The sequence below is a fragment of the Dendrobium catenatum genome, unplaced genomic scaffold, assembly GCF_001605985.2.
Source record: "Dendrobium catenatum unplaced genomic scaffold, ASM160598v2 fragScaff_scaffold_1063, whole genome shotgun sequence".
Classification (NCBI taxonomy): Eukaryota; Viridiplantae; Streptophyta; class Magnoliopsida; order Asparagales; family Orchidaceae; genus Dendrobium; species Dendrobium catenatum.
The window spans coordinates 672,528-693,623 of NW_021319525.1; the positions used below are offsets into that span (position 1 = coordinate 672,528).

At 35.6% G+C, this 21,096-nt stretch overlaps 1 protein-coding gene across 1 annotated transcript in view; it reads left to right on the forward strand.

Annotated features, from left to right (window-relative positions):
- The first annotated feature begins 9,273 nt into the window (after positions 1–9,273).
- LOC110095193 (peroxisome biogenesis protein 2) overlaps positions 9,274–21,096 on the forward strand; it is a 31,862-nt gene continuing 20,039 nt past the window's right edge. Inside the window, exons 1-3 of the mRNA XM_020820631.2 lie at positions 9,274–9,559; positions 9,766–9,882; positions 9,972–10,128. Of these exons, the coding sequence (XP_020676290.1) occupies positions 9,410–9,559; positions 9,766–9,882; positions 9,972–10,128 (424 nt within the window). The 5' untranslated portion in view covers positions 9,274–9,409. The remainder of the gene's footprint in view (positions 9,560–9,765; positions 9,883–9,971; positions 10,129–21,096) is intronic.

The window sequence follows — 21,096 nt, forward strand, 5'->3', positions numbered from 1 at the left end:
CACTAACGACTTTACCATTTTTACTAGGTTCGAATCCCTGTTTTGGTTAACGGATTTTTTTATACCGTTCTAATACTTATTAGAATTAATCGTAATCAATTTATTATAAAACAAATTTTAGTATTCATTGGAAATTGATTAAAACTTAAGTTTTAATTCCTCGTCCCTTCTGCTTATTTCTTTTAAGAGGCTTCAATTAAAATATTACAAATAAAATTTAATTAACAAATCTAAATTTTAATTAGATAATTAACATTATTTACTAACCCTAATTCCAGCATAAAGTTGTTATTTAAATATATTGAGCTATGCTAAAGCTTCAAAAAAAAAAAGGAATAAGTGTAAAATGAATATTTTGGAGTTGTATAGATGAGTGTAAAAGAATAATTATGAGATTATTATTATTTTTTTGTTTGTTTTAGCAAAAGGGTGTGATAGGTGGTTCACATTTAATGTGACGTTCGGTGATGGACGATTGATAGCTTATTAACGGGTGGTGGTTGGTGATAAGCAGTGCAGCGATGGTGATCGACAGTTGGGGCGTAATTGTAATTGATTTTTGATGTTTTTGAAAACTAGCCCCCAAAAAAGAATTAGGATGTATTGGCAAATGGCGACCAAGATTTTACGGTGGATGTATCATGGTGGTTAGAGTTTAGAGAAGAGAGAACATCAATTATAAAGAAAAATTATAATTTATTTCATAATTTTCCTTAGGCGCATATTAATCTGCACTACGTACATATATTCACAACAATGTATGTTTAAATTTAATTATTTTTATTACTTTTCATTATCTATTAAACTAATTATCATATAGCACATTCTGCAAGATTTTTGGAGTTAATCTAAAGGCTCACAAAGGTGATTATTATTTCTATTTTTTAGAGTGTTGTTAGCCTAGAGAGATAGAAGATTATTGTAATCATCCAATAGCCTAATCGATGGTGGTGTGGCTCGGGCTTATTGGTAGATGAGGATGATATATTGTATATAAGGAGAGATATTATCATGGTTGACTATGGAAATTAATTAATAATGTTGAGATCATCAAAATTAATATAAAAAATATAACTTACTTAAGCATAATAGTGCACATTTAAGCTAGTTTAGAGCGATCTTATTTTAGAATTCAAGATATTCCTATTAGTGAAGGTTTTTATTTTATAAATTAAGTTAAAACAACCCTTAAGTAGATGGTAATTTGCACATCAATATGTACTCTTTATAATAATTTAAACACAACAATAAGTAGATGGCTAATTTGCACATTAATGTAACTTTTTTAACCACATTAATAATATACTTTATGATAGTAATCTAATGCAATTTATAGAGCTTCTCTATCTAAATATCTTTCTCTCTTATATCTTTTTGTTAAGACTTAGACTTTGTTTGGGACGACTTTTCTTATTACTCTCGAAAATATTTTCTTGTATAAAAAGCTACTTTAAGAAGCAGGAGATAAGCCGTCACCAAACGAAGCCTAGACTTCGTTTTGGGGACGGCTTTCCTTATTGTTTCTTAAAGCCAAATTTTTTTGTATAAAATTTTAATTTTTATATAAAAATTCACTTTTAAGAAGCAGCAAGAAAGCATACACCAAACAAAGCCTTAGTTTAGACCTTATTACCTTGTAATTTTTGATGCATTTATGAATAGATTTGAATCCAACCACCATTTTAAGATAAGATGATATGGCATTATGAGGAAAAGAAATTTACGCTATGGGTAATCCTGAGAAAAGGACAATCTCCTTCACAATTGTAAGATGGGTGAGTGTTTGCTTAAAAAAGATAGAAGAGAATCCTATACTAGGTTCTAACGAATATCCTCTTGTGTTTATAGATCCTTCTAAAGCAAAATAATGATATGCATATTTCATTCACAAGCATAACCAAATTTTAGAACACTATCATAACTATAATAATTGATAAAATATCCTTTAGGAGGAGGAAGGAGGAGCATTTGTTTGTCGATTTGTTATGTAACCTTGACAGCTATCAACCTATTTGTCTAATGAATTTTAGTTCACATAATAGGAAATCTTCACATGTAATGTATGTCACAAGCTTATCCATGAAGACATGGACCAATTGATCATCTTTGCAAAGTTCAAGTTTAATAATTTATTTTCTTAATTCACAAAGTAGACAATCTTCACAATATTTAAAATGTTTGTTCCAAAAAGTTATCCATAAAAGATGGATTATTGATCAATTGCAAAGTTCAGTTAATAATTCCTATACTCTAAAAGTGGCCAAATACTAATTCATCATGCAGGATAGTAGTACTATGCAAAATAAAGCCCTCTTGGAAGCATATAAAGTTTCTTTGAAATTTAAGTAAATAACTTGTAGCATAAGATGACTTGCAAGCTCTCTTAAATATGAGGCAGAAATCTATTAAATCTCTTAACATTTTTTTATTCATTTTAATAAGGAAATTATTTGAAGTCAAATAGTCACAAATATATATTTCTCATGAACGCACCTTCAAAGTCTTGGAAGTTCTTTTAACGCACAACCAATTTAAATAAACTAATGTCTGATGAATTATTATATATAACTGCACTAATAATCTCATTGCACTGAAGATGTAAATCATATGAGGAATTATACTTCAGACACTCACTTTTCTTGTGAGATCATGAACGTAAGTCGATAATAAATATCATCATCATCAAAGTTAATAATTGGATTCTTATAAGTTTTAACTTTTGAAATTAGTTAGCAAGCAATTTTTATTTCAACAAAAGATAGGCATTATAGAAGGAAAATTCATAAAAATGCGTATTTTTCCTTTTATTTTGACTCAAATAAGCCTTATATGAAACTCATTCAAACCTTACTCAATTATATAATCTCTTATTCAAATATATTTTGACAGCGATCGATGAAGTGTCGAAGAAGATTCAAATCAGGTTAAAAAATAATTTAGGATATGTTGATGCCACGATCCGCCTGGATACTTAAATTAACGAGGCAAAAGCGAAAAGTTGGAAGGATGTACATTCATTTAATTTCATAAACAATTTTTATTCAACTTCTCAAATAAAACTGAAGAGCCAGTATCACAGAATTACCATAAACTATTGATACCATTTTCAATCTAAAATGTTTAAATCAATCATATATTAATGTTTTCATTTGAGCGTCATCTTCTATTGCGTACTCCTCCCTTTCAGGCTTTTTTATTTTTATGGAGATTTACCTAAAAAATGTTAGTTGAATGGGTTGAGTTTACATGATAAACTCAATGGATTAATTACCATTACTAAAATAACCTTCAAACCATATATAAGATGCAATGCATGTTTTTTTTTTCATTTCTTATATAATATTAAAACTTATAGAACACTGGTATATTTATATTCTTATATCATTTAGTGTATATAATATATATATATATATATATTATAATATCATTATACATATATTAGTTCATTTTCATAGCTAATTTCATTTATTATTTTTTATACATTTCATATCATATATATTCATTAGCATTTGTTAGTTATTCATTTTATATTTCAATTAGCATGTGAACATCATTTAAATGTACCAATAGGTCTAACATTTTCATTTCCTTTTAACCGTGCTCGAGTATGTTGCTTCCTCAGCACATACATACGGGGGGTGAACTGTAAACCCTCCGAAGTGCATTTTTTTAGTGCAATTAGTCCATACGAATGACTTTAGTACGGGACGAACTGAAGAAAATTGTGAAGAATCTGTATGGTTCATCTGGACGACAATGTACGAGGCCTGGACGAACCATCGGATGAAATTTGTCCAGAGAGCAAATCGTCCATCGAACGAATACACTTCGTCTAGACGAGATTTGTCATAGGGCAAATCGTCCCGGGACGAATGCAAATCATCCGGGACGATCTATTTGATAAATATCTGATTTGAGAATATTTTGGATCATTTTGAAGAGAGAGAAAAAGTTGGAGAGAGAAAGAGAAAGGAAGAGAAGAGGAAGGCTATTTTTGGAGCTCGCGATGTGTATTTCGTCTGACGACGCAGTTAGAAGAATTGTTTCGTCGAAGTAGAAAATTCGAATCTTATTTGATTTTGAAGATTTCGTGTTTGGTATTATTCTGCTCAGTTTTATTTTTTTGTTGCGAAAAACGTACATATCTTGTATTGACGAAACTTTACCACGTAACTTTGATATGTTGTTGAATATGATGATTTTGCACGGATTTGAGTATTTTCTGAAAATTTACCGGATATTTTAAGTTCTGTGCAATTGAACAATTTTTTAATTTCTGTATGGATTTACTGATTTATCGATATGAATGGATTTAATTGATTTTTGTATGAATTTACTGATATGACGGATTTATTGATATTGAATGGATTTACTAATAGTTTTACGGCGTTTACTGTTTACCGCATGATTTCATTGATATTGATACTGTTTTACCGTTCTGCTACTTATTCATTGATACTACTGGTTTCACCGATACTACTGATACAGATACAAGATACTACTAATTCACCGATACTACTGATTCATTGCACTGATATTATGGCATGTGATACAACGAATACTAATGATACATGTGATTTACGGAGCTCTTATGATCTAGAATATGATTTTATTGTATTAATATGATTTTACTGCATTTTGATTTATTGATTAATTATTTTATTTCAACTCTTTTTAACGATGTATGATTTGATTGTTTTATATGATTTCATACGATTGATACTATTGACCGGCAATTGATTTCTTTATTAATTATCTGATTGATTTCTATTGATATGATTGATTTGAAGTTATAATAGATATTGATTTGATGGATTTACTAGTACGGATTTATTACTGAGGGTTATCGTTACTGTGCGATTTATCGTTTACTTGCCGGATTACTGTTACTCACGATTTCACTGTTATAGCTATATCGTTTATGTCGCACAGGATTTTACTGATATTGATACATACGTTCTACTACCGATTCCACTGTACTGCATTATACACTGATATGATTTATTGAGCAAGTGATAATTGAATAACTGGAATTTGCAGTGTATGTTTTGATACGATTCTTACTACATTGTTAGACTGATGTTGATGTTATGATAAGACGACTACTGTAGAGATTTGACGCACGTACTGGTTCATCGAGCTTTAAGATATTTTCTACTGTTCACTTTTCTATCACTGATGATTTTGGATTCAATTGTTTATGCATTGATTATTGATTTCTGTTATGCATTGATTTCTGATTTTCGTATCTGCATAGATTCAATGATCATGTGCAAGTGATTGTTATTGATTGACTGATTGACATGCATATTACTTATGTATCGTGCTTTGATTTTAGTTGTAAGCTTTGGTGACCTGCTGGGCTATTTAAGCTTATTATATGTGGTTAATGATTTCAGGCGCAGAGCCTCCCACGTGAAGCTTCTTTTAGACGCTAGTATAGTTTTTCGTAGTTTTTGGTTCATGCATTGTTTTGTAGCTCGAGTGGCTATTGTACATGTTCTTTTGGACCCTACTTTTGTATTGTAAATATGAAATGCCTTAATGTGAATTATAGTATTTTGATGTATCTGTTTTCTTTTATGCAATTATCATTCTGGATGTTTGTATGATCTGAGCGAGAAATGTAGAAAAAAAAAATAAGAAGACTGTCAGAAGAATCCTTTCACTATAGATGCCTGGGGCATCACATGAACTCCTGTAATTGGTATGCATATACATTTTCCCTTTTTCATTTGTGCTCTCATTTACATATTATAAATCCTTCATATATCTTTATATATTGTACATCATATATACATTTTCAAACATATACACGTCCAAATCCTCTTCCTCTTTCCAAATTTTAATCTTTGCTATGAATTTTTCAACACTCGTTTCAACTCAATTATGAAGATCTTCCACCGTTCAAATAACATGAATGAGATCTTAATTAATATAAAAAGTCAACTTGGAGTACTCAATTATATCTTCAAAGTAATATCAAGTATATCCCTATTCTCCTTACGATAATATAAATTATTTCAAACATTTCTAAATAAAAATTTTACCTAATTGAACATGATTAATCATAACATTAAATGACTCTAATTTATCACAACATTTTTATTATATTAAAATTAATAATTACCTCATCAAGATTTCCTTTCCTTCTTTACAAATCTCCTTCTTTCATCATCGAATATAAGCTTTCTATAATTCAATTCTTTGTACAACAATATTTGTATCTTTAATTAAGAGATTATAAAAATTTCTTTCTTTTAGTTTGAACGGAAAATAAAAGAATAAGAAAGATAATTTACTTACACTTTCTTGTGAAGAAACTTTCCAAGTCCAAATATTCCGCTTTCTCCTTCAAATTTTCTTACCTTGACCTTTACAAATAATTTCGGGCTTGTCGATTCAATTGAACAGACCAATTTAAACCGGACATTAGAGTTGAAGATGATTCAATTTTAGCTCAATCATGGGTTGACTATATTACGAATATTCATCGAATGAGTTGATCATCTTATAAGTTGTGCCAATAACATTCAATCATAATTCAAAGATTGATATTATTGATCGATTGTGATTTACAAATTATTCTAACATCAAATGTGGTTGGAAGATGAATCTAACATGATAATTAACACATAAACTAAAGTCTAACAATGAAGGGATTTAGGGTTTAGAGTGATAATCCTATTTTCAATTATTAAAAAAAAACAAATTAAAAAAATATCACTAACCTTCAAAGGTCGTGAATAGATAAAGAATATCATCGAGAACTTTTGCATCGGCTGAAGATGCACACTCTATAATCACTAGAAATAAATAAGGTGATGAGAAGAAGGATTGAAGTTATGTAACAGTTCAGTGAGGGTTCTTGCTATGTTTATTAAAAGTCAAAGGACTTTTTAGCCATAACAAAACTTTGGGGCATATTTCTCTAATTGAGACATTGTGGGTAATACTGAGTTAAAGCTCTCCTCTTTTATTACCTAATAATTATGTATATTTTTTTACATGGTAGATAACTACCGTGATAAGGAGAGTGTATAATATTTGACATGCACATATCAAAATTGCAAAAAGACACAAGAATTTTTTACATGAAAAACTCAAAAAGATTAAAATCATGGGGATTGACTCAGTTTGAATAATCCACTATATAATTATAGATATATGAATCACTCTTATCCTCAATTGAAGAAGATGTGATTGTATAATTGAGAACAATTATCGAGTAATTATTAATTTGAAGTTCAATAAGAACGTTGGATGTTTGTAGTTATACGACAATAATTGGATGATGTTAGTCAAGTAATTATGATGATGGTTGCTAATGGTGGTCGCTGATACCGATTTCTATAAATTATAACATGGTTTTTTAGCTCTCTAGCCGCCTCTACGTATAAAATGGAGTACAATCAATTTTAAGAGGGGTGTTTATATAAATCTAATCAAAATTCAAAATACACATTATTACTGGCTAGAATATACGCGGCGATAAAGTTAGTAAATTTCCGTCTCAGCATTGTACGGATATCCAGCACACAAAAAAGGAAAAAAAAGAAACACTAGGATTTTTACGTGGAAAACCCTGGAAAGGGAAAAAACCACGGGGCCATGCCTAGTTGAAATAATTCCACTATTATTTGTTTGAAGTATAAGAGGCTGATTCGTCCTTAAAATTTAGGATGATCAGTTTACAATGCTTCACTTCCGGATGGAGATCTAATTACATTGTCGAGCAGAGTTCTGGCGTCACTTGGAGATCGAGCAGAATTCTGGCGTCAGGCAGAACTCTGGCGTCAATTGGGCGTCAAGTAGAACTCTGGCGTCGCTTGGGCGTCGGACAGAACTCTGGCGTCATTCGGAAGTCCGGCAGAATTCCGTCATCGGGCAGAACTCCGGCGGTGGTCGAGGAAGAGTTATTCCCTCCTATCTTTCTCTTCTTCTTCTTCTTCTTCTTCTATTTCTCTTATCTTTTTCTTGCTTGAGTCCCCTCTCAAGAGAAATGAGGGGTTTATTTATAGATTTTATGGGGTGGCATAGCCTGTAAATAGACGAGAGATCATGGGCAAATATAGAGTGGTTTGGATGAACGACCGATATTGAATCCTTCGAACATGGACTGTTTATCAGGCATTTGAAGGTCTTAATGACTTTGGAATTCAGCGATCTTGGGCTCGTTGGATTTGTCTCGTCGAGCCGCTCGATTTGACTATAAGTTTGTCAAATTCATATACTGTTTGGTAACTCAAATTGTGGTACGAACTTTTTAACAACGCTTCGGGTCCTTGATTTGGACTCATTTGGGCTTGGATTGAGTTGAATTTGGTGTCGTTGGGTTTGTATTTCCGAGAAACTCAGTTTGACTATAAGTTTGCTGAAACTGAAGTTCAGGTGATCCCATATTTAATTTTTGAAGTTTCCAGGATGATTTTGCCTCGAGATTCGTGCCCGATCAAAGATAAATTTTTGATAATATATCACTCATAAAAAAGTTCATACTGTTAACTTTGATCATAGGCCATTTATTTAGCATTTGAGTATCTTAATGGTCTTATAATTGAATGATATTGAGCTTATTGGATTTATCTTATATAGCTACTTGATTTGACTATATTGAATGAATTGGAGTCTACCAGATCATTCAATCAATATCCTTAAACTTTCAAATATGCTTCAAAGGCTTAATTTATATTGATTTTAACTCAAATAACCAATGATGTCAATGAGTTTGTCCCATTGAGACGATCAATACGACTAGAAGCTTGTTAAAATTAGAGCTTGAGTAGTCATGAATTTAATTCATGCTAATTAAATGATTTTTTATGATATATCAATATTGATATGATATATATACTACTTCTTAATTGATTCATTAACTCATAATAAATAATAAAATTTTATATTTTAATCATAGAAATGAACTATTTTCTTAAAAAGATGGTTTATTTTTACCACCCTTATATCACTTGTAGAAAAACCGTCCCATTTAAATGAAAAATTATTCCGTGCAGATATCAGACGACATCTGGAGACCAATTGGAATGTGGCATATCAATTTTTTGCTTGGTACCGGTGCTTATTATCATTGTGTATCGGTGATGTGACACGTTCTGATTAGTTTCCAAACCGTATGATGCCCTCACAAAATAATTTCCCCATTTAAATATACTTATGATTGGATATAAAATGTGGAACGCGTTCTGAATCAAAGCATGCGATCCGAATAAATTTGGCCTAACAATTACATGACGAGAATACACTTTTATCATCCCTTGACCAAAATGTCCACTGATGAAGTACAAAATAGCGGCCGCGTCCTCTTACCCGGTGAGAGCTTTCCTCTCCCGTCTCCACGTTTCTCTTTATTTTGCGCGAAGGAGAAGAAGCAGAAGACAAACGCTCGCGATCAATGGATAAAGGAACCCTAGCTGCAACTTCTTCTTCCTCTTCGGCCTCCTCTTCTCATACTGGAAACGTGGATCCTCCCCCAGAAATTGCTTGGACTGATGCTTATCACAGATTGTTTCACAGGTGGAAGTCCTTGCGCGAATCTTCCCAGGTAGTTGTATCTTTCTTTGTCTTCTGACGCCGTGGCTATCACGGTTTTCTGCTCCTAGATGATTTATTGCTTCCCGCCTAATCATTCTTGTGCACTAGCAAGATATGCCTAGGGTTTTTGCGAGTGCTTTATAATTTATTCACTTAGATGTTCAATGACGGCATTGAGAAAGAATTGTTGTTTGTTTACTTTTTAATGTTGGTTAGTGGCCACCAATACCAATTTCAATATCCAAAGTGAACCAGTTTGATGCTGCAAGGTTGGATGTGGAAATGTCAGCCATGCTGAAGGAACAGCTTGTTAAAGTTTTTTCCTTATTGAAGGTGCATTTTTTTTTACCAATCTCCTGTAGTTTTGTTGTCTTATTTGAATGAAGTTTAAATTGTACTATTTTTACTTGTTTGGGAATTAGCCAGGGTTCCTATTTCAATACGAGGCGGAGCTTGATGCTTTTCTTGAGTTTCTTATCTGGAGATTTTCAATTTGGGTAGACAAACCTACTCCGGGAAATGCTCTTATGAACTTGAGGTATAGGGACGAGCGCAGGGCTACCTCTGTTGGACAAGAAGGTTTGTGCACTTTGGCTTTTTTCTGCTCTGCTGAAGTTTACGAAATTAGCTAAAGGCATTTAAAGCAATGATACCTAGCTGTTATAATATTTGCTTATGTTATTGTTTTTTTCATTTTAGAAACTTATTAATAAGATAAATGGGGTTTATGATGTTCGATAAGTAGCTTTAAAATGTCTTTAAATTTCATTAACCACCATAAGCATACTAATTAGAGAGCATTATATTAGTAAATATGTACCCATTATGAGATCAAAAGTAGCTCTGAAGTTCACTCTCGAAAGGCTTTGAACGATTGGTTTTTTTCCGAAGCAAAAATGTACTTTACGCCAAAAATGAACTAAAGCGGGAGTTCCAAATACATCAAGAAATTAGTTTACTTTCGTGGCCAACCAAACACCAAAAAGTTAAAAAGAAAAGCATTTATTATGTATTGCATTTACATTTCCTCCAACCAAACAACCCCTAAATGAGTCAACAATTTACTTTCTTTAATTGCAAATATGAGAATTAGAACACAAATGGTAATGTAATGATCGAATAAATGTGAAGAAATTAGCTAAAAATTCAAACCATGCTAATCAATTAGTAATGATAATTTAATCACCATAAACAGATTCTTAATTGTGTCAAATTTGGACAATCAGGAACGCTGCCAAGCCAATATCAAAATATGTTGAAGAAATTAAGCCAAGGAAAGAATTTACCTAAGAAATTCTGGCCTCATTCTGGTAGAAGAAAAATGACTTGATACTGGTTGTCACACTCATATGCATCCAACTTGTACACATATGATTGAAAACTTGAAAAAAATTTGCTTGATCCAAAATTTGTAATTTACATGGCTCTGAACTTCTATTTAGGCTCATAATTCTTAACTTAGTAGATTCGATTAGTATGATTGATGCGGACATCGGTACGAAGATTTGGCGCATCTATCACAGGAGGCGTCGCAAATCGACGGCTATCATTTAAACCTTCTATTATGATTTATTTTTCTGAATTTTAGTTCTAAATTAATGTATTTTCTGTTTTACCCCTAGGATAGTTTGTTTGAGTGTTATGGCCCAAGGGGCAATTTTGTAATTTCGAATTTTCTCATATTGGGGCCTATAAATAAGGGCCTTAAGCTATTGTAATGGATGGTGAATGGATATGAAAATTTTGTGTTCCACACTTGTGTTCTTGGGAGAGAACGAGAGTGAGAGTCCTTTGGGAAGGAATCGAAGTTGTCACTAGCCGCAGGATGGGTCCGGGATCGTGATTTGAGATCCCTTGGAGATGGAAATCGTATCACCCACCAACCTTGGAGACGGCCAGGTTCGTGGTTTTATCTTTGCATCTCTCGTTTTATCTTATATCTTTTGTTTTGTTCCATCTTCCTCTTCCCGATCTTCGTTTGGCCACCGGATTCACCTCCACCCGAAATCCCTCATACCCTCTCCACCTCACGGCACACCACCCTACCCGAACCCCCCATGCCGCCGGCTCCACCTCCGTAGCCGCCGACCGAACTCCTCCTCCCACCCTCTTTGGGATTTCCTAATTTGGTTGGGTTAATTTAGGGATTGATTTGAATTTGAAATTATTCAAATTCAAATTTCAAATTCTTTCCTAATTTAGTTCATCTATTTTTGAGAATTGCTTAATTGAAATCAAGATTTCAAATTTAATTCCCTCCAAATCCCTCATAGATTTTGAAATTCAAATATCAAATTACCCATAATTACTTTCCTAAAATACATCCATGCTATTTAGGAAAGATTCATTATTGGGACTCAATCTATTTTGAATTTCAAACGCCTTCCTATGAAAATAACCCCTTATTAGGAAGCAACCTTAATTTAAATCAAATATGAATTTAAAATCTGATTTGATTTAAATGTGATTAACTCCATTGGGGATCACATACATTGAACTTGGACTCCTTTCTCTCCCCTCTCTCATGGCCGGCCCCTTATTCCCCTCCAATCAACATTAATTGGCATTCATTTTTGGATCCAATTAAGTATTTCTCTAATCACCTTTCCCTCCCACCGTCCATCTGTTAGAAATCCCTCAGGAGTTGAATTCCCTCAGATTCCCTTGGGTCCCGCCTTGCCCTTACCCGAATTCTCCAACTCTATTTACTTTCTATTTCTCACATTAATTCCGAAATTTCCCATGAACTGAGTGCTGTCCGAGCTTTCCCAGGCAAGCTCTAATCTATTTCCTCCTAGCCTCCACTCTCACGTACCCGCCAGCCTCCCTATTGAAATTTCTTTTAGAAATTTCTCTCTTAGGGCTTGATCTCCCTGTGATAATAGCTTGGAAAACATTACCTGCTACTGGCTGAAATTCTCAGGTTTTCCCATTGGTTTTATACACTAAACCCTACCCAAACTCCTCCCACATGGAGTCTGCTATTTTCTAAGACTGCCGGCAAGGATTTCCAACCCTTGCTCTCACGTCTCCAGTAATAGTAAGCCTAATAACTGCTGTTTGGGAAGATCAAACTGCTGTCCAACAGTTTTCGCTGGACTGTTTCCACTACAACACCATGAAATTTCAGATTTCCTGAAGTGACTTTTCAAATTTTGTGAGGAGATACTTGGAGTTTGTCCATCTTCCATAGCAAAGCGATTTCCGTTCTACATCAATGATACCATCAAATTCATATATTAATTCTTTGGAAGATTAAGAAATTAAATAGCCACATAAAATCTTGTGCACAAAATTATTCATGCAATGAACATTATAACCATCCTATAATAACATACCAAACTTAGCAATAGTGATGAAACCAAAGAGGGATTGTTGGTGGCTCTTGTTCCTTTTTGATTTAAAAATAAATCTTGTTTAGTTATGTATGATATGGAGGCTTTACTCTTAATTTTTTGTGCAACTATGTATATTGTAGAAGCGTTTCCCATTGTAAATATGGGAATAGTTCTTTCATTCCATCATTTGAAATGCTAGTTTCATTACTATTGAGCATCATAAGCAACATCATCATAAGAATTGTTAGAATAATCTTCATCAGCACTAATTTAGCAATACTAGCAATATCCTTAACAAGAGAATGTGTAGGAGTCTTGCATAAATTTACCTGATTTGATAAATTTTGACCTGAATGAATTTAGTTTTTTGATATGCATCCATATGTAATTAAACTTGAGGATATATAAGAACCAAATCAACCTGACCTCATAACAAGCCATATAGACTAACCTAATGCTAGGAAATAATAAATGCATCCCCTTCTGAAGGCCATCATCACATACTTGTCCCAAACTGTTAGAATGATAAATACAACAACAACAATATCAAGCATTTATCCTACTAAACGGTGTTGACTGCATGAATCCTTTTTCTCTATTGTGTCCTGTTAATAGTCAAATTCTCATTTAAATCTAATAAAAAAGGCCATTTATGATTTTTTGTAACCAAGTCTTTTTAGTTTTACCTCTATCTCTCGTAACATAGCCAAATCTAATACATCTACTCTCCTAATCGGGTCATCAGAAAGCGTACTTATATATGACCAAACCATCTAAGTCTACTCTCTCTAATTGTATTTGCCACTGGAGCTACTCCAATCTTTTCACATATATGCTCGTTTTGCATTCTATCTCTAAGAGTAAAGCTATTCATCCACCTGAGCTTCTCCATCTTTGCAACACTTAACTTAATTGTATGCTTCTTTTTAATGGCCAACATGCTGTGCCATAAAGCATTGCAGGCCAACACTGCCATTGCCGGGCCGTTGCTGGGTCTCAAGTTTTGGATGAGAAAAGTAGAGAGATGTGTTAGGTAATCGACAACCAGTGTAGAGCTTGTCGAAAAACCATGACATGTTATAATGATAAATAAAATAAATAAAGTTTTCCTAAATCATTGCTTAATGCAACACTTCCAACGAGAGTAAACATGTAGATTTTCATAAAAAATGTCTGTGTTGAACATATGAGATGGACAAATTTAGCATTGGGTGCTTATTAAGCATATTATGACCTATATTTTGTTATTCTTATAAAGTAGTCCATGAGTTATTACAAACAAGTTTGTCTAAATAATGAATACTTTATCTTTGGAATCCATAATCATAATGTTATCTTTGGAATCCATAATCATAATGTTAGACCGGTCCACTGGACCGGTCCAGCCGGTCCGCACGGGACCGATAGTTCGCGAAATGTCGCGTGATCTCCGCCTCCTGCGGAGATCGGGCGGGCCGAACGCTCAAGAGGAGCATTTTAGGAAGCGTTTTTGAGGAAGTTTAGGAGGGAAATTGATTGTAGGGACTCTTTAGGGAATTCCTTTTGAATTGTATACATTAAATAGTTGATTTCTCTTGGGTTGGAGCATCTTGAGTTTGGCTGAAATTTGAGATCTCTTAGATTTAGGTTTTCTTTGGGCTCTAGTTGCGTCTAGAGATTTGGGAGAGATCGATCCTCCTCTCGAATTGAGGATCAATTGTATCTTGTGGTTTTTCTTGCATTTACCATTAATATCAAATATTTTGGTGTGATTTTTCTCAAGTCTTCTCTCCGTTTTCCCTGTTTTTCCTCTGTTGGCTGCTGTTTTACTGCTGAAAACAGCAGTTTGGTTGCTGTTTAATACTGATTTGGGCGGGGAAATACTTGATTTTGAGTATTTCCTATCAAATTGGTATCAGAGCATCGATTGGGGACCTTAGGCGGCTGAAATCCCTAATTTTCAGCGAGCTTTCGGCTTCCGGAAGTGGGTTTTTTGGGAAGAACGATGGCCGGAAAGAAAGTAGACGTCTTGGAAGGCGAAGTCGGACAATTGAAATCCGATTTGGAGGCAAGATTCTTCGACTTCCAAAATCAAATCACCTCCAACAATGAAAGGTTGGAGGGGAAGTTCATCGCGATGGAAGAAATGATGAAGAAATTAATTGAAATGAAGACTAATCGGGCGACATCAGAAGTAAGAGAGACCACCGACAGCCGTGGCATGGGAGGAAATCCGAACCCTTTGCGGGGGAGGAGAAATTCATAGGTGGAGATCCTAGAGGAGGAGAACGACATGCCCTCTTTGGAACCGCTTTCTAGAGAGGAGATGAGTAGGGGATACGACCAACGGGAGGCTGATTTGGTCGGAAGAAGGGAAGACTTCAATCGCCGAGGTGCTGAATTTGAAAGAATCTAACATCGAGGTGCTGATTTTGAAGGAGGAAGGGAAGAAATTCATCGCCGAGGTGCTGAATTCGAAAGGATTCAGCGTCGAGGGGCGGTTTTTGAAGAAAGAAGGGAGGAACGTCATCGTCGAGGTGCTGAATTTAAAGGAATTCAGCGTCGAGGTGATGATTTTGAAGGGAGGAGAGGAGAGTATGAAGAGGGATTTGAGTATAATCGTCGGAGGGATGAACGAGACAGGTGGGGAACTCTTCCCCTTCGAGGAATGGGAGGTTATGGAGGGTACCGGGGAAACGGAGGAGACCCACGGGTGAGGAAGCTGAAGATTCCCGTCTTTGAGGGTGAAGACGGCCATGACTGGATCTACAAAGTGGAGCGTTACTTCGCTGTCAACGGTTTAATAGAGGATGAAAAATTGACATCGGCGGGTTTGTGTCTGGAAGGAAAAGCTTTGGCATGATATCAGTGGCGTGACAGGAGGGAGCCCATCCGGAGCTGGAGAGAGTTCAAAGATTGCTTATTAGAGCGTTTCCGAATTGACGGGGGAGGAGACTTCTATGAGCAATTCTTTGCCTTGACTCAGGAAGGGACTGTGACAGATTATCGGGATCGATTTGAGTACTTGGCTAGCAGATTGGATCACATTTCAGAGTCAGCTTTGGAAGGGAATTTCATTAGGGGTGTCAATATTTGACACGACACGACAACCCGACTCGGACCCGACCCGTTTGATAAACGGGTCGGGTTCGGGTTCACAGATTTGACCCGTTTGATAAAACGGGTCGGGTCGGGTTGACCCGGCGGGTTACTGGGTCAACCCGAAAACCCGTTTAATTTAAAAAAATAAAGAAATGTTTCTGTACAAATAAGTTCCCCGATGCTCATTTGATGGATTCCTCAGCCACTCCATGACAAGCTCCATATCCTTGCTCCGCCCAATGAGATCATTTTTAGGCAAGGATCTTTTTCACGTGCTCCGTGCAGCTCAAGCTGCTGCTTCTGACGCTCCTGCTTTGCGTGTTTTACAAGATGAAGGAAAGTATCAACACCAGTTATTGCAACTTTATCAAGTTTCTGCACAGCTGTCTCCAGTCCCTTCAAGGTGGGATCAATTTTGAGAGCACGTTTGCCAAATTTGAAAAAAAAAAGAGATTGGAAGAACGCTGCCGGGTCGCAGGTCGGGTCGGGTCAACCCGGCCGGGTCGGGTCCGGGTTGAAATGTCCGACCCGTTTGTAAAAACGGGTCGGGTTCGGGTTGACCCGTTTAGATACGGGTCGGGTCGAGTTCGACCCAAACCCAGCGGGTTGACCCGAATTGACACCCCTAAATTTCATGAAGGGGCTGAAACCAGAGATCTGAACAGCAGTCAGGGTACTGGGGCCGAGGAACCTGGGAAAGGCCATGGAGTTGGCCCAGTTGGTTTGAAAGAGGGACTCGAGGGAACTTCTCAGGAGGCTCTTACAGGACGACGACCACTCTTCTAGCACCCAAGGGGCCTGCATCAGGCAACATTAATGAGACCACCCGGGAGAAGCCAGTAGGAGGAGGGAGTGGGGAAAATTTCAAGAGGCTGACAGAGAAGGAGATGCAGGAGAAAAGGGCAAAGGGGTTGTGCTTCAGATGTGATGAGAAGTACATGCCGGGGCATAGGTGCAAGGACCGAACTCTTCAGGTTCTCCTTGTCTGTGAAGACAAGGAAGATGAGGAGGGAGGGAGGGGGGAGCAGATCTGAAGAGGAGGAAAAGTTGCACCTGGATGTGGCAGAAGTCTCTCTGAACTCTGTAATCGTATTCACTCCGAGTCACACTATGAAAGTGAAAGGAGAGATAGCTGACCGTGAGGTGGTGGTGCTAATTGATAGTGGGGCTACTCACAATTTCATTTCCACTCAGGTCGTTAACCAACTGAGAGTGAAATTGGTGGACACCGGTTGTTATGGGGTGATGATGGGTACAGAGAAGGTGGAGAAAGGCCAATGAATTTGTAAAGGAGTGGTGTTGACCATCCAGGGGATTCAAGGGAGGACTTTCTCCCACTAGAGTTAGGAAGTACTGATGTCATCCTGGGGATGAAGTGGTTGCAAACCTTGGGGGAAACCAAGGACAATTGGGGAGCACTCACGATGGAATTAATGGTGGATGGAAGAAGGGTGGTCATAAGGTGAGATGCAGGGTTATCCAAAGCCATCACATCACTTAAGACCATGATTAGAGACATACAAGAGGTGGGGGAAGATTATCTGGTGGGACTACACAGGCTGGATGCGATCATATTGGAAGAGGGAGGGGATGTGCCTCCTTCCGTGCAACCCTTGGTTCAGCAATACAGTGATGTTTTTCAGTCAACTCAAGGATGGTCATCTCCGCGGGAACACGAGCATATTTCCACCTTGAGGACAAGGTGGATTTTTGGGAGGGGAGTATTGTTAGACCGGTCAACTGGATTGGTCCAGCCGGTCCGCACGGGACCGGCAGTTCGCGAAATGTTGCGTGATCTCCGCCTCCTGCGGAGATCGGGCGGGCCGAACGCTCAAGAGGAGCATTTTAGGAAGCGTTTTTGAGGAAGTTTAGGAGAGAAATTGATTGTAGGGACTGTTTAGGGAATTCCTTTTGAATTGTATGCATTAAATAGTTGATTTCTCTAGGCTTGGAGCATCTTGAGTTTGGCTGAAATTTGAGATCTCTTAGATTTGGGTTTTCTTTGGGCTCTAGCGACGTCTAGAGATTTGGGAGAGATCGATCCTCCTCTCGAATTGAGGATCAATTGTATCTTGTGGTTTTTCTTGCATTTACCATTAATATCAAATATTTTGGTGTGATTTCTCTCGAGCCTTCTCTCCGTTTTCCCTATTTTTCCTCTGTTGGCTGCTGTTTTACTGCTGGAAACAGAAATTTGGTTGCTGTTTAATACTGATTTGGGCTGGGAAATACTTGATTTCGAGTATTTCATATCACATAATGTGGACACAATATCATTATTCCTAGTAGATATTGTATGTAGATTCACATGGAGATGAAAAGAAAGAATAACAAACTCATGAAATAAGATGAAATTATGCACATTGAAAATTATAGCAAAGCTAGCCTTTCTTAGATTTTCTAATCTATAGATGTTAGTTCCAATAAGTTGAAAATTTTTAAATAGCCTTGTATTCCTCACATTTAATTTTTTTTGTAAATTTTTAATGGAGGCCTTTTATGACTTTAAATATGTCGTGATTTTATCACAATATGAATTCCACTTATTTCTTGTTCACATCAATCTCAAACTTGTAATTTTGTCTGGATTTTTATATGAATAGAGCATGATTTTCGAGATTTTATGTGGGCTTATCTTTTTTATAGCTTTGTTAAACTTTCTAAACCATGCTTTTGGGGGCCATTTGAGCCCGTTTAAAGTTTTCTTTAGTCTGCATGCATGGTTAGTACTGAAAATTTGATTAAAATATAGTGAGGGTTTCATATAAGCTTCATCTTTTAGTTTGCAATATTGAAATTCATTTTTCATATCTTACTACTGTAAGCTTGTAAAAACCAGTTTAGATTGGCTGTCAAGGATAGAACTATCAAAATGGTGTTTAATTTTGTGATTGGTACAAATGTTCTCTATAATCAACTCCATAGGTCTAAGTGTAGGTTTTGCAACGAGTCTACTTTTTTTACCAATTTTAGAGTGTAAAGGTTTTCATTTGAGTGAATTTAAAACCTAATACATGGAGTGTAATTTTAGTACTAATATATCTAGTGGGGGCTTGTGACTTTGAGTGATCATCCCATTAATAAGTGCTCGTTTTAGATATCTTGGATCTATGGTTTGTAGTGATGGTTAGATGGGGATATTATTAGTAGAATTCAAGTTGGACGGTTGAAATGGAGGAATGCTGGATTTGTTGTGTGATAACAAATTACCACTCAATCTTAAGGGAAAATTTTATAAGATGGTGGTGAGATCTGCAATGCTTTATGGCGCATAATGTTGGCCATTAAAAGAGAAGCATAATATTAAGTGTTGTTGAGATGAGGATGATCAGGTGGATGAGTGGACTTACTCTTAGAGATAGGATGTGAAACGAGCATATCCGGGAAAAGGTTGGAATAGTTCTAGTGACAGATAAGATTAGAGAGAGTCTCTACAGATGGTTTGGTCATGTAAAACATCGGCCTTCCGATGACCATGTTAGGAGAGTAAATGTATTAGATTTGGCCTATGTTAAGAAAGGTAGAGGTAGACCTAAAAAGACTTGATTAGAAAATATTGGAAATGACTTTTTTTTATTAGATTTAAATTAGAATTTTTCTCTTAATAGGACATAATGGAGAAAAATGATTAATGTAGCCGACCCCATGTTGTGGGATAAAGGCTTGATGTTGTTGTTGTTGTAGTGTCCCATTGCATTATAATTGATAGCGCATGCTCACTTAAATTCAATTAATTTCTTTCCCTTTCAAATTTCATCACCTCTTAGTTTTAGTTTTCTTTTAGGGCTCTCGTTTTTTCATTTTTTTTTTCGGTCCTTATTCTTCGGTGCTTCTTGGATAGTTTTTGGAATATTGATATTGTTTATCTTGGTGAGAAAGGTTTTGTGTAAGATATTGGAAAGTGAAATAAAATTGGCTCATGAATGTTGGGTGCATGTTTGTGTTTTCTTTCTTACTACAGTAGGGAAATTGATATCATGATGGGTTTTAATTTCAAGGGTAGAGATTATAACTTTATTGCGTGGTGATTAATCTTGTACGAATGCAAATGGCTAAGCATGTTTTGGTTCAATGTTGAACTCATCTTTTGATCTTCTTGAATATACATGTAGTAATGGTTTAGGCTTTTTTAGTAAGTTTTTTTTGGGGCATTGTTATTGTTCGGGGAAGTTACTTCTCTTTTTAGGGATGCTCATGGTTACATGTGACTACATGGGTTGGTTGTGTGTTTGGGAGATCAAGATTAAGAAAATGAAAGTTGTCTTCATTATGAGTCTTCCCTTGAAAACAATCTTAGTTATAGAATATTTGATTTTCAACAAAAGTAACATCCTAGGAGATAATTTTTTGGAACTAAACACTTGATGCAACCAAAATTTTGGAAAAAACTAAGATTGTATACAAATTCGTCTTCCCCTCCCCTCCCCCCCCTCCCCTTGTCTACATCAACACTTAAAGCCTTTTTTAAGTTGGCATCCAAAGAAAATGTATTTTCTAGCTCTTGGATTGGGTTTAGTGTTTTAATGGTGATTATGGGGATAGGCACCACTTTTAAAGATTTTTAATGGAATTAGCGAGTATTTTTTGTCAGGAAAAAATTCAGTGAAGGTTTTAATGAGTGTTATATTTTGTGAAATTCTACTAGGAAGGTGATCTATTAGGAATGTGGCAGTTAAGGTGGCTCCCTCCTAACAAAATTCAAAATTTCCAAATTTTCCTCTCAAAGAGTAGGATCTTGGTAGTCTCCAGGATCTGGCATTTTTTTCCATACGTTTTTATCTTGTTATAGGGTGTCAACACAAGTGGATTTATGGATGATGTCTTTTTTGTAGAGGTAGGACGATAGGGCTTGGTTAAAATATCCCTTCACTTAATACATTTAATGTTGGTGTCAAATTGGTTAAGAATTATTGTAGTATAGGATACCATCAAGTTCATATATTAATTATTTGGAAGATTAAGAAATTAAATAGGCACATAAAATATGTGCACAAAAATTATTCATGCAATGAACATCACAACCATTATTTTAATAACACCAAAGTTACAAACTTAGCAATAGTGATGAAACCAAAGAGGGATTGTTGGTGGCTCTTGTTCCTTTTTTATTTAAAAATAAATCTTGTGT